Genomic DNA, 12992 nt, shown 5'->3' with positions numbered 1-12992 from the left:
TTGTAGGGAGGATGATCCAGTACCTCCCACTGGAAGGACCGTAACAGTACGCGCGTGATGTTTACCGCGTGTGGCCTGGCATTGTCGTGCAACAACACGGCGCCAGTTGAAAGAAGTCCAAGTCGTTTTCTGTTAATTGCTACCAGCAAACAGTAACTAGCAGCATTCACTATCGCTTCGCTGGTGAGGAAATCTACCATCTGTATCATCCTCCTTACAACCCCGACTTAGCACCCAGTCATTTCCATTCCTTCTAGTGTTAAGAGGTTCGGCTCCTTGGCTGAATGGTCAGCGAACTTGTCTTCGGTTCAAAGGGCCCTGGGTTGTACTCCGGTGATTTTAACTGAGTTTGCTTAATTCCTACGGCTAGGGAACTGGGTGTTTGTGTTTTCCCCAACATATTCATCTTCACATTCACAAGAACACAACACACTACCAACCATCACAATAACCCGCGATAGTGAACATATCGGTTGGCACCAGGAATGACTTCCGGCCATACACCAGGGTCAGATCAACATGTGCGACAGAGTTCACACCCGTGACCCCACCAGTGTGGGGAAAGCGGTAGAAGAAGATTACACTGTTACGAGAGGATGGTTACCGAGTTGTACTTTCGCTTAGAATAGTAATGACTACCACCACTATTAATTAATGTCTATTTGCATTTCCATATATTCATTGATATAGCTCTACCATTTACAGTATAGAATGTACAGTACTAGCGAGTGACCAGAACCACTGAAAGACCAAAAGCTAGTTAAAAATTTCGTCGTTGCTCCTGTGAAAATCGCTATGTGAAATATTTCATCTTAGAATAATAATGTTATTGGCTTTACGTCCCATCCCACTAACTACTTTTTTACGGTTTTCGGAGGGGCCGAGGTGAAGAAATTTAGTCCCGCAGGAGTTCTTTATCGTGCCAGTGGGCTAAATCTACCGACACGTGGCTAACGTATTTGAGCACCTTCAAATACCACCCGACTCAGCCAGGATCGTTCCTGCCAAGCTGGTTTTATCTTAGAACTTAGCCCGGTAGGTTCTGTCATTTAAGGTTCAATACTGTGTGAGAATGCCGAAGAATTCTCGCTCTTGATGAAATACGTGTTGCGGGTCAGTATTTGTCCCCCCCAAAAAAAAGATCCATAGCGGTTTTCGCAGGCGCAACGACGATTTTTTTTTTTTTTTTTTTTTTTTTGCTAGTTGCTTTACGTCGCACCGACACAGATAGGTCTTATGGCGACGAGAACGACGATTTGGAATGAGCGCCATCAGCTTCTGTCTCATCACAAAGCATATGTATAGACACTTTATATTTCGTTTTCCAATAGTTCAAACACTGAAGTACTTAATGATTCTTTTTCTTCTTTCATTTCGGCCGTCTGTGGACCACATTGAATCGAATTCAGCTTCATCTGTTTCTGGAAAGCCTCCGTGGCTCAGGCGCAGCGCGCCGGCCTCTCACCGCTGCGTTCCGTGGTTATATCCCGGTCATTCCATATGAGATTTGTGCTGGTGATGATGATGATGATGATGATGCTTGTTGTTTAAAGGGGCCTAACATCGAGGTCATCGGCCCCTAATGGTACGAAATGAAATGACAACAAACAATTCAAAATCATCCACTGACCAAAAGAAAAAAATAATCGTCATGAAGAAGGAATGGATGGACATGAAGCAAAAAACAAAACAACAACAAAAAACGAGCAAACAAAAAATTTAGTGGATTCAACTCAAAAAAGGTTCATATATAATTTATTACTGACCAAGGGACCACTCATAAAGCAGAATCCTGAATCGAGTATGCTTGATGTCTAAAGGTGTGCAAAATCCACGTCTAAGGCCCCACAGAATGACACATGTCGCGAGTAAAGTAGAACCATGCTATTTGTCATGCTGGGGTACTAATCAAAAGTAGCGAAGACTCACAGAGTTCCACACAAGATGGTACAAATCACAAGTATTGTACTTCGTACAGGTAACGCAGACATATGGTGTTTCGCACACAAGGGCGCCACTCATAGCCAACGCAAACCGATGAGTTTCCTCACCTAGGTGTACTAGGCACGGGTGCCGGTCCCACGGGCCCCGTGGTGTTCCTCACATAGTGGGTACTAATCACAGGCAACGCAGACCCACGGTGTCGCTCATATAGTGGTACAACTCACAGGCAACGCCCAGACCCGTGGTGTTTCTCACAATGGTACTAATCACGGGTACTGGAAACACAGAGGGGAATCACTCTCTGCTGCTACTAATCACAAACCTATTGTGTACCAAATATAATGGTACTACTCGTAAGTAAAGGCGACCCATGGTGTTCCCCGCGTGATGGTACTAATCAATAGTAGTTTCATGGTTCTAATACCCGCATCCTTTGGTCGCCCCTTATAGTCGCCTCTTACGACAGGCAGGGGATATCGCGGGTGTATTCTACATGTGCGTCCCCCACCCGCAGGGGGTAGTGTGTTTGGTCCGCGAGAGGTATTTTGTTTCCCTCAAGTCCGCCGGCAGGCCGGTTAGGACCCCCTATCCGCCACCTGAGACGCGCCACGTGGGAGTATCACCTCTCCCCCTGCTACGCCAGCGTAGTAGGTTCGATTTGTGCTGGACAAAGCGGAGGTGGGACAAGGTTTTCTCCGGGTACTCCGGTTTTCCCTGTCATCTTTCATTCCAGCGACACACTCCAATATCATTTCATTTCATCTGGCATTCATTAATCATTGCCCTAGAGGAGTGCGACAGGCTTCGGCAGCCGACACAATTAGTATCCTCGCCGCTAGATGGGGGCTTCGTTCATTCCATTTCTGACCCTGTCGAATGACTGGAAACAGGCCGTGTATTTTCATTTTCATTTTCTGTTTCTGGGCTTTAATCCTTGTCCAGTACTCCTTCATCGTTTCACTCTCCAATCTCCTGCATTCTTCTGTCCATAGCGCTTGGGTACGGGATCTAACAGGTTCTTGAAACCTTCTGCCTGTTGCTGATTTCCGTTCCTTGTATTCCCATTTCTTCCACGTCCTTCTTCACACACCAGTGCACCGTAGTTTCCCTGATCTCAAAAAATCTCATTATCTGATTGGCCAGTCTTCCCGGGTTCATTCTGTAGATATGTCCGAAGAACATGGCTCTCCTCTTGCGGATGGTACAGAAGACTATTAATATGCCTTTGTGATATTTCCAAAATAGTAAACATTGAATATTATCTGCGCGTGTGCTGGTACTGTCTCTCATATACTTCGAAGCTGCTGTAATATATTTTTGTAATATATACATATTTTCATTTCGAAGCCTGAAGTAGGTACGGCGAGCCTCGTAGATGGTGAAGCCTTCTCTCAGACCAAGAAGATTTGGAATGATGAAGGTGATGTTTCGAGAAGGTGTGAGGGGACTGGCGGCCGTGGCCTATACTAGGAACTATCCTCTCATTTTCATTAGTGCAGGAGAATGGAAAACTACAGAAAACCATTCTCAGTGCAGCGGTCAGTGAGGAACAGCCCTTCTGCGTCTCCCAAATGCTGAGCTGTCGAACCACGATCCAACCATTACGTCATCCACCGATGATATAGAATCCTACGGAAAATGAAATTCTTTAAACTTTTATTTCTAATCATTTGGCAGTGGAAGAGTTGAGCATTCACTCATTCTTCAGACATTGTTTTTTGTTTGTTAGGTCATCAGCGTGAAGGTTGGTCGGATCCTCAAATAGCACCACATCGAGCGACTTAGCCGTGCGATTACGGGCGCGCATCTGTAAGCTTATACTTGAAAGATAGTAGGTTCGAAACCTACTGTCGCGGCCCTGAAGATGGTTTTCCGTGGTTTCCAATTTTCACACCAGGCAAATGCTGGGGCTGTACCTTATTTAAGGTCACAGCCTCTTTCTTCCCACCCACATTCCATATTCACCATAAGACTTACCTATGTCGGTGCGACGTAAAGCCAACTGTAAAAAAAGAGCACCACCATAGGTTATAGGGGAAAACTCAAAAACCGATCGTGGCACTACAATGAGACATACTAGGCAAGATGAAGTGTGAGATAGTTTGTCGTTGCTTTCCACAGTTAACCACAAAGTTCTATTGCAGTACGGCTGAACCTACGAATAGCATTTTCAATAAGATTCGGGCACAATTGTTGCGCTCCGAATGGCATTACTCAGCGCCATTCATTCCTCAACAGCGTCAATACTGTTACTGCCATAAGCGGGAATGAGACTTCGGTGGAAGCTATCTTCTTCTTCTTTTTCAGTTTGATTCACGTCGCACAGACACAGATAGATCTTATGACGACGATGGAATAGGAAAGGGTTAGGAGGGAGAAGGAAGCGGCCGTTTGAGGTCCACTAAATTTCACATTTAGCTTGCTTGGTGTGAAAATGTGATACCACGGAAAACCATCTTCAGGGTTGCGACAGTGGGATTCGAACCCATTATCTCACTAATGCAAGCTTACAACTGCACGGCCACCTTGCTCGGTAGCTACATTTTTCTGATGCCTGTGCCACGAGAAAAACTTCGTGTTCTTAGATCATTAAAGTCAATGATTAAATGTAAATGTGCTATTTTGGGCACCTCAAATAGTCACTTACTGAAACACTTGCCCTACTTTGTTTCAAAATATCAACATATTTCCTGAAGTATAAGGAACTGATTGCAATGGTGAAAGCAAAAGCAACACAACACAGCATAATTCAGTAAAAAAAAATGTATTAAATATATTATTACAAGGAAATTGTTTTAAAACGTAATTTAAGCGAAAATGACTGCACTGTAGCAGGAGAGGTCAAGGTTGGACACCATCTCAGTAGTCCGTCGTCGTCCTCACATAGTTGATACCAGAAGGCATCTTGACTTTCTCCACTCCCTTAGGGAAGAGCTTGGGCAGGTCCTCATCCTTAACATGGGGCAGGATCATCACCTTGGTACCAGGCTGAAACAATTTTAAAACGTTCATTTTAGTTATAATTGTAAGAGTACAGTCTAGAATAGTTTGCGTACGTTCATAATGTACATACAATTTCTATTGTTCTACAGAGTACACTCACCGTCCAGTTCGCAGGAGTGGCCACCACTTTCAGTCTGGACGTCAGCTGGAGAGAGTCGATCACTCGAAGTATTTCACTGCAACAGAGACGTATTTAACTACATTAAATTACACAATAAATGATCGATGCTCTGGTTACAAAATTAATATGTGTTTGATTGACTTTGTAGGGGGCCTGATAGCTAACTGACATCGTCACTGGTTTAACACCAACGCGTCTTGATTCCTGAAATGAAAAGTGACCTCCTCAGGGGCGTAACGTCAGGGCCCGCAGGGCTTGTAATACAGGCGGGCCCGGGCCTTTAAGGGGCCCCTCAACTCCTCGAAAAAAAAAGCTTAATGTCACTCTGCACGGAAACTGTCTGGGCGATTTTGTAGAATCAGTCGAAATAGTTTGTTTTTACAACTTGTACGTAGAGGAATTGCCACTTGGTTGCATCTAGCAGCAGTCATTATAACTGTGTTGAGTATAAAATATTGAATAGTAAAATTAATGATGAAGAGTTACTTGGAAGTATACCATTTTACGTTCCTCGGAAGTCTGGCAGGTCAAGAATTTATTTTACATTAAAAATGCCACACAGAAGTCCATAATAATTCTCCTCTTAATAAAATTCTGAAACTGTATAATAAATTAAATACATATATAATTTGGATATGTTTTCATGGAACAAATCAACTTTGAATTGGCGTGTGATAATTTCCTATATGCTGTTGCATATTATCTCCGTTTTCTGTAGGCCCTACATGTTTTATTTCATTCTTATAGTTGTTCTTTCATTTCTCTTCTGCCATTTGAATTCACACTTTTCAAATGACTTATTAATTAAACACTTTATATCTCTTTATTGAATATTATTTTGCAGAACGTGTCATGTTTTAAGACTAAGACTGTATAATTTAACTGTATAACTGAATGTCTTACTTTGTGTTAGGCACCACTGTAAAATAATTATTGAATGATTGATTGATTGATTGATTGATTGATTGATTGATTGATTGATTGATTGATTGATTGATTGATTTTTGTTGTTTAAAGGGCCTAACATCGAGGTCATCGGCCCCTAATGGTACGAAACGCGACGAAATGAAATGACAACTTAAAATTCCAAAATCCTCCTCTGACCAGAATTCAAAGCATGAGGACGAAGAATGAATGGATGGACGGAAATGAATTTAAAACGATCAGCGGATCCGACCCAGAGTGCCTCACATGCACAGAAGCTGGCACAAAACAATCGTATTACCGACCAAGGGACTACTTCTATAGTACGATGCTGAATCTATTGCGTGTACAGACGAAACGGGTACAAAATCCAGTTCATCAGCCGCTCATAATGGCATTTATCGCTAGGAAAGTAGAACCATGCTATGTGTAATGTTGCGGTACTAATCAAAAGTAGCGGAGACTCGCGGTATTCCACACATTATGGTACTATTCACAGGTAGTGTAATGCGCACATGCAACACAGACCTATGGTGTTTCGCACATTGCGGCGCTATTTACAGGCAACGCAAACCTATAGCGTTCCCCACATAAGTGGACTAACCACAGGGACCCGTACTATCCCGTGGAATTCCTCACATAGTGGGAACTGAGCATAGGTAAGGCAGAACCATGGTGTGGCTAAGCCCATGGTGTCGCTCATATAGGTGTACGAATCACAGGTACTGTAGGGCCCACATCCTGATTCACACACTGTCGCTACTAATCACAAACCTATTGCGTACCGAACATAGTGGTACTACGCGTAAGTAAATGCAACTCATGTTGTTCCCTGCGTGATGGTACTAATTACAAGTAGTTTCATGGTTCTAATTGGATCATCCCTTGGTCGCCCCTTTTAGTCGCCTCTTACGACAGGCAGGGGATACCATGGGTGAATTTTTCGTCTGCCTCCTCCACCCATAGGGGGGGTGTGTTTGGTCCGCGAGAGGTATTTTATTTACCTCAAGTCCGCCGGCAAGCCGATTAGGATCCCCCTATCCGCCACCTGGGACGCGCCACGTGGGAGTATCACTTCTCCCCCTGCGTAGCAGGTTCGTGGAAAATAAGTATTAATGTAGTAACTGTATATTTTTATTGTATTACCAACTTTGTATTGTTTGGGTAGTTCACTGTATTCTTTGTATTGTCTTTTTTAGTTAATGTTTATTAGTGTAACTGTTAATTGTACTGTACTATATATTGTGAACATTGTAATTGGGCGAAAGCCTGTTATGTTCATCATTGAATGAATAAATAAATAAATAAATAAATAAATAAATAAATAATACAGCACACGTGTTAACAATGCTTGCTCTTACCATCTCTCACAACACAGCGACAAGTCCCTTAGAGAAGATCTGTACTAAATGATTTTAAAATACTGTAACTACAGCAATGAAAATTGATACGAAAATATCATATTTTAGTTAAAAAATTATATTCACTTGATGTGTAGTGCACAAAGTTTGCAGAACATTTACATTTATTCGATAACAGTGTATAATATCAATAGGAAGTTGAAGGAGTAACAATCAGTCAACTCAGTTTGAACGAGCTCTTTTTGCACCTAGTTAAAATAATAGAGTTATCAGTTGTGCGGTTTGATATATTTCAAACTTTATGTGAAAAGTTTTTGATTTAATTTTGTTCTTTCGTATGTTTCTGTGTTCTAATCCAGTAAATATCATAACTGAAACCAGTATCAACTACAGAGTATCGTTCTGTAGTTACTGAAAAACGAAGCCAATTAAAATTACGTACGAACATCTCAGTGGTGCATGATAAGCATTTCAAGAGCTTATCCATTAAACCACGGAGGTAGTCAAATAAAACAAATTAAACATTATTTGTTAATAATCTTGCAATAACGAATAATCATTTCGCTCAACTTGATAATATATTGCATCCTCTCTACCTGCTGTAATTAAATTTATATTTATTCATAGATTTAACATTTTATTTCAGGGGTCCAGAAATTTTATTTTAACAGACGGGCCCGTATTACATTTGTTACGCCCCTGGACTTCTTCATCAGTCTGATTTCACGTTAAATTGTTTGGTAATGTGGATAATAATCACACAATTAACGATCACGTAAAACTCTTTTTTACAAGTTGCTTAACGTCGCACCGACACAGATAGATTTTCTGGCGACGATTGGACAGGAAGGAGCTAGGAGTGGGAAGAAAGCGGCCGTGGCCTTAACTAAGGTACAGCCCCAGCATTTTCCTGGTGCGAAAATGGGAAACCACGGAAAACTACCTTCAGGGCTGCCGACAGTGTGATTCGAAGTCACTGTCTCCTGAATAATGGATAAAGGACGCACTTCAGCGACTGCAGCTATCGAGCTCGGTAGCGTAAAACTGTTAAGCCTGCTTGGACAGCATACATTTATTATTATACCAAAGGTTCAAGATCACAAACCCACGCCCCACGGATGAATAGTGGATACACTTAAAAACTTGGCGTCTAGAACTTGTCAGTAGAACAATATAAAATGTGTAACGTGTCAAATATACTGTTTATAACGGATATTCAACTTACTCGACGTTTCTGCCAGTGGAAGCGGGGTAGACCATGGACAGCTTGAGCTTGTGGTCCGGGCTGATGATGTAGAGAGCGCGAACTGTCATGGCTTCAGATTCCTTGTCCTTACTCTCCTCATCGATCATGTCGAGCTTCACCGCCAACTCTCGTTTCTCGTCTGCGACGATGGGGTAGGGGAACTCCCCGGGGATGTCCAGGCAGTACGATTTGATGTCCTGTAAATGAAGTACAAGCATTATAGAATTATGTAATAAGGCAGATGCCAGGGAACTCATCAGCTTTCCATATCTAACCACAGGCAATTACTGCACCCAAAAGTTGCGTGTCAATGTTGTTACTTGCAGTGTCGTACAGACGACTTTATGTTACATAGAGGCTGAAGTAGTAACTCACCGCCACCCAGTTCTTGTGGTCCTGCAGCTTGTCGCAAGACAGAGCCAGTAGCTTGACGTTCCTCTTGGCGAACTCATGCTGGTGTACAGCAATACGACCCAGTTCTGTGGTACACACTGGGGTGAAGTCTGCTGGGTGAGAGAACAGGACACACCATCTGGAGAAGAAAAGGAAACAAGTTCATCCACTGAGAGATGAGTGGGTATAGAGTAAATTAAATGGTTTCAGTCCAAAATCTGAGAACGGAGTCGTGTTAGTCATTAATAAATTGAGATAAACATTGCCCTCTCTGTTTCTGCTTTCCGTACAGATCCTATTCAGCCAACTATTGTTCTCCTCCCATTCCGTTTTCTCGGAGTGCTATGATAATAATGGTTATATTAAGAGACATGGCTTGCAGACAGTTGACCCGATGTCAGAGTGTGAGGGATAATCCACTCACTCTCTAAGCTGAGATAGGAATGTACACAAGCATACAATACGGTGCAGTCGAACTTGGTAATTCCAAAGTTGAAGGTCGTGATGGTGGTGATTATTGTTTTAAGAGGAAGTACAGCTGGGCAACTATCCTCTATGTAACACTAGGTATGGGTGTATTCTGCCCGAAGGCAGGTTCGAACATCCGCAGATGTGTGTCTGAGCCGGAGTTTACGTTCGGTAGGGTGGCCAGTTCCTTTCCGCTCCTCCATTCCCTTACCCCCCCGCCAACCACCACCAATAGCGCCTGGCAACCCATCCAAATCTTGGCCACGCCCAATGTTGCTTAACTTCGGTGATCTCACGGGATCCGATGTTCCAACACGGCTACGGCCGTTGGTGTATGTAACACTAATCAGCGAGCAAAAATAGAAGGTATCCGAAAAATTAGAAAAATGAAGGTATCGGCCAAAGAAAGACAAGGGCCACGAAGGGCGTGAAAATGAAAGACTCCCTAGGCCTCGAGTGTTCCGATACCATCGGGGTCAGAAAAGAACAAGATTTGACCAAGAGGGGTAGGATAAAATAGATGAAAGTGAGAATCCTGGCTCAAGTAAGTAGACGAATGCCAGGACTCAGCTAAGGGTCCCGTGAACGTGAACCCACGCTTCCAAGTTCAGAGTTCCTGGGGCCCCTTTTAGTCGCCTCTTACGACAGGCAGGGGATACCGTGGGTGTTATTCTTCTTCCCCCACCCACAGGGGGATCAAAGTTGAAGGGACCGATAAAAGAATGGTGTCAAATTTCCTTTTGGGAAAAGAAATCAAATGATCATAAATATGTCTTTCAATAAATGATGATGATGATGATGATGATGATGATGATGATGATGATGATGATGCGTGTTGTTTAAAGGGGCATAACATCTAGGTCATCGGTCCCTAATGGTACGAAATGTATGACGATTTTAAAGTCCAAACACTCATCCACTGACCAGAATTAAAAAGATGATGAATGGATGAATAGAAGTTTAAAATAATCAGCAGACCGAGCTCACAATAGTGAAAGTTAAAAATAATTCCAAAATGATTCCACTAACTAGAATTCAAAAAAATGATGATGCTTGTTGTTTAAAGGGGCCTAACATCTAGGTCATCGGCCCCTAATGGTACGAAATGAGACGAAATGCAGAGACAATTTAAAAGTCCAAAATTCATCCACTGAATAGAATTCAAAACGCGATGATGAAGAATGAAAAGATAAATATGAATTTGAAATAATCAGCGGGTCCAACTCGCAATACTGAAAGTTAATGGGACTTATTAAAACGCCAAAAATAAAATTATTGGATTTTCAATTAGTATAAATCTACTCTTTGTATGTGTTTTGGAATGAAAGAAAATAATGAATGCTTGTATGAATGGGTGGATGAAAAAATGAAATGAAATGAAACGGCGTATGGCTTTTAGTGCCGGGTGTGTCCGAGGACAAGTTCGGCTCGCCAGATGCAGGTCTTTTGATTTGACTTCCGTAGGCGACCTGCGCGTCGTGATGAGGATGAAATTATGATGCAGACGACACATACACCCAGTCCCCGTGCCAGCGAAATTAACCAATTATGGTTAAAATTCCCGATCCTGCCGGGAATCGAACCCGGGACTCCTGTGACCAAAGGCCAACACGCTAACCATTTAACCATGGAGCCGGACAATGGGTGGATGGTTGATTCAATTCAAAAATAAATAATGAACGAACAAAAAATAATGTGGTTCTTTCTTTCTCATCCCTAATATTTACATGGTAATGACTCTTTCTGACTGCATCTCACTGAACTGTTGATTTACTCAAATAAATATGAATTAAACCCAGTACTCACGAGTCTCCGAGCCAGTTGTAGAAGCTGATAGGTCCCTGAGTGCTCTGGGCCTGGAAGTCGGGAATGATACTTTCGAGTTTCATGTTGATATCAAGACGAGTTGAACTCCACTGATAGCACACAGCTTCTCCGGTGAGACTTTATAGTAAAGAACGAAATCAGCAACTCATGTGGACCACTATCTCTTTCTCTGTCTAACACGACTGCCGCGTCATTCTCTGACAAATAACAACTGAACAGGCTGTGAGGCGACATGAATGGTAGCGTGCCTCAGGGAGCGCAGTGATGACCTAACAAACACAGTTCTTATCTAGCTTGATGACTTTCCTGACAAATATGGGCGTGTAATATGGACTCTACAGTAATGCAAGTTGCATCGAAGTGGTTTTTCATACAAATATGTCGTATAGCTGGTGGGCATCTGAAATTAGCGATACTAAATATACGATGCGATGTTACCTAGCAACCGTTGATGGATGACCATGACTGAGAGATGGAATGATATAATTTAATGTAGCCAATGGCCGTGAAATAGATACACAAATGTTCACTCACTTTACATTATGTACTTCTCTGTGTTAATCACTACAAAATTTTGTCAAAGATACCACTCTTTTACCACATTACTGAAGGTGACAGGGATCACAACAATTCTTGCACAGCCGACACACACAATCCTCCTGCGGATCATGGTGTCTCGTATTGTCACATATTCTATTTGAAAGCCATGCACATTTAACACATATTTATGATAATTTGATTTTCCCGAAGGCAATATCCACAGATGACTATAATTTTTCTCCCGCAATTAGGTGGAATGTTATTTGAAATGCTAATTGCATGTTCAACCACATCTCTTTCTCTAAACAGGTCCTAGGGGAACTTAGGAGAGTGCGTTGACGACCACGGGGTCCTTAGCTGAGTCCTAGCAGTGCTTGCACTTACTTGTGCCAGGCCCCTCACTTTCATCTATCCTATCCGACCTCCCGTCAACTCATGTTCTTTTCTGACCCTGTCGGTATTAGCTTTGCGAGTCCAACGGAGTCTTTCAATTTCACGCCCATCGAGGCCCTTGTCTTTCTTTAGCCGTAATCTTCATTTTTCAAAGTGTCGGACTCCTTCCATTCTTTCCCCTCTGATTTGTGATAATAGAGGATGGTCGCTCAGATTTTCTTCCTCTTAAAACAGCAATCACCACAACCACCACTCTCTCTAAACAATGTACTTCTACTCGAAACTTAACTCAAAATAAACCTCTATGAGCCAGCATCATCTCTTAGCGTACATGCTTACATAACATTAAATCATAAATAATAGTACGGTTATCTTCTTATTCGTTTTGCCGAACAGAGTGGCTCAGACGGTTGAGGCGCTGGCCTTCTGACCCCAACTTGGCAGGTTCGATCCTGTCTCAGCCCGGTGGTATTTTAAGGTGCTCAAATACGTCAGCATCTGTCGGCAGATTTACTGGCACGTAAAATAACTCCAGCGGGACACAATTCCGGCACCTCGGCGTCTCCGAAAACCGTAAAAGTAGTTAGTGGGACGTTAAGACAATATTATTCCATCTTCTCAAGTTCTATTATCAATTACTAAATTTTTATGAAATATCATGTTGACATGTTGTTGTTACGTCGCGTTCAAAGATTATTGTTAGTATACATTATCTTCTCCATGACTCGAAGATTACTTATTCAAACTCCGTATGCGGAAAGTGTCACACATT

At 42.4% G+C, this 12992-nt stretch overlaps 1 protein-coding gene across 1 annotated transcript; it reads right to left on the bottom strand.

Moving 5' to 3' along the window:
* Positions 1–4733: 4733 nt before the first annotated feature.
* LOC136872518 (peroxiredoxin-6) lies at positions 4734–11513 on the bottom strand. Its single transcript, XM_068227477.1, has 5 exons — positions 11267–11513; positions 8975–9131; positions 8579–8796; positions 5048–5123; positions 4734–4932 (listed from the first exon to the last, which is right to left on the bottom strand). Exons 1-5 carry the CDS (start codon positions 11347–11349, stop codon positions 4804–4806), a joined length of 663 nt encoding a protein of 220 aa, XP_068083578.1. The 5' UTR covers positions 11350–11513; the 3' UTR covers positions 4734–4803.
* Between the last annotated feature and the right edge of the window lie 1479 nt (positions 11514–12992).

The sequence above is a fragment of the Anabrus simplex genome, chromosome 4 (assembly GCF_040414725.1).
Source record: "Anabrus simplex isolate iqAnaSimp1 chromosome 4, ASM4041472v1, whole genome shotgun sequence".
NCBI lineage: Eukaryota > Metazoa > Arthropoda > Insecta > Orthoptera > Tettigoniidae > Anabrus > Anabrus simplex.
The sequence above is the reverse complement of the archived record's forward strand: the minus strand, read 5'-3'. Positions and strand labels throughout refer to the sequence as shown.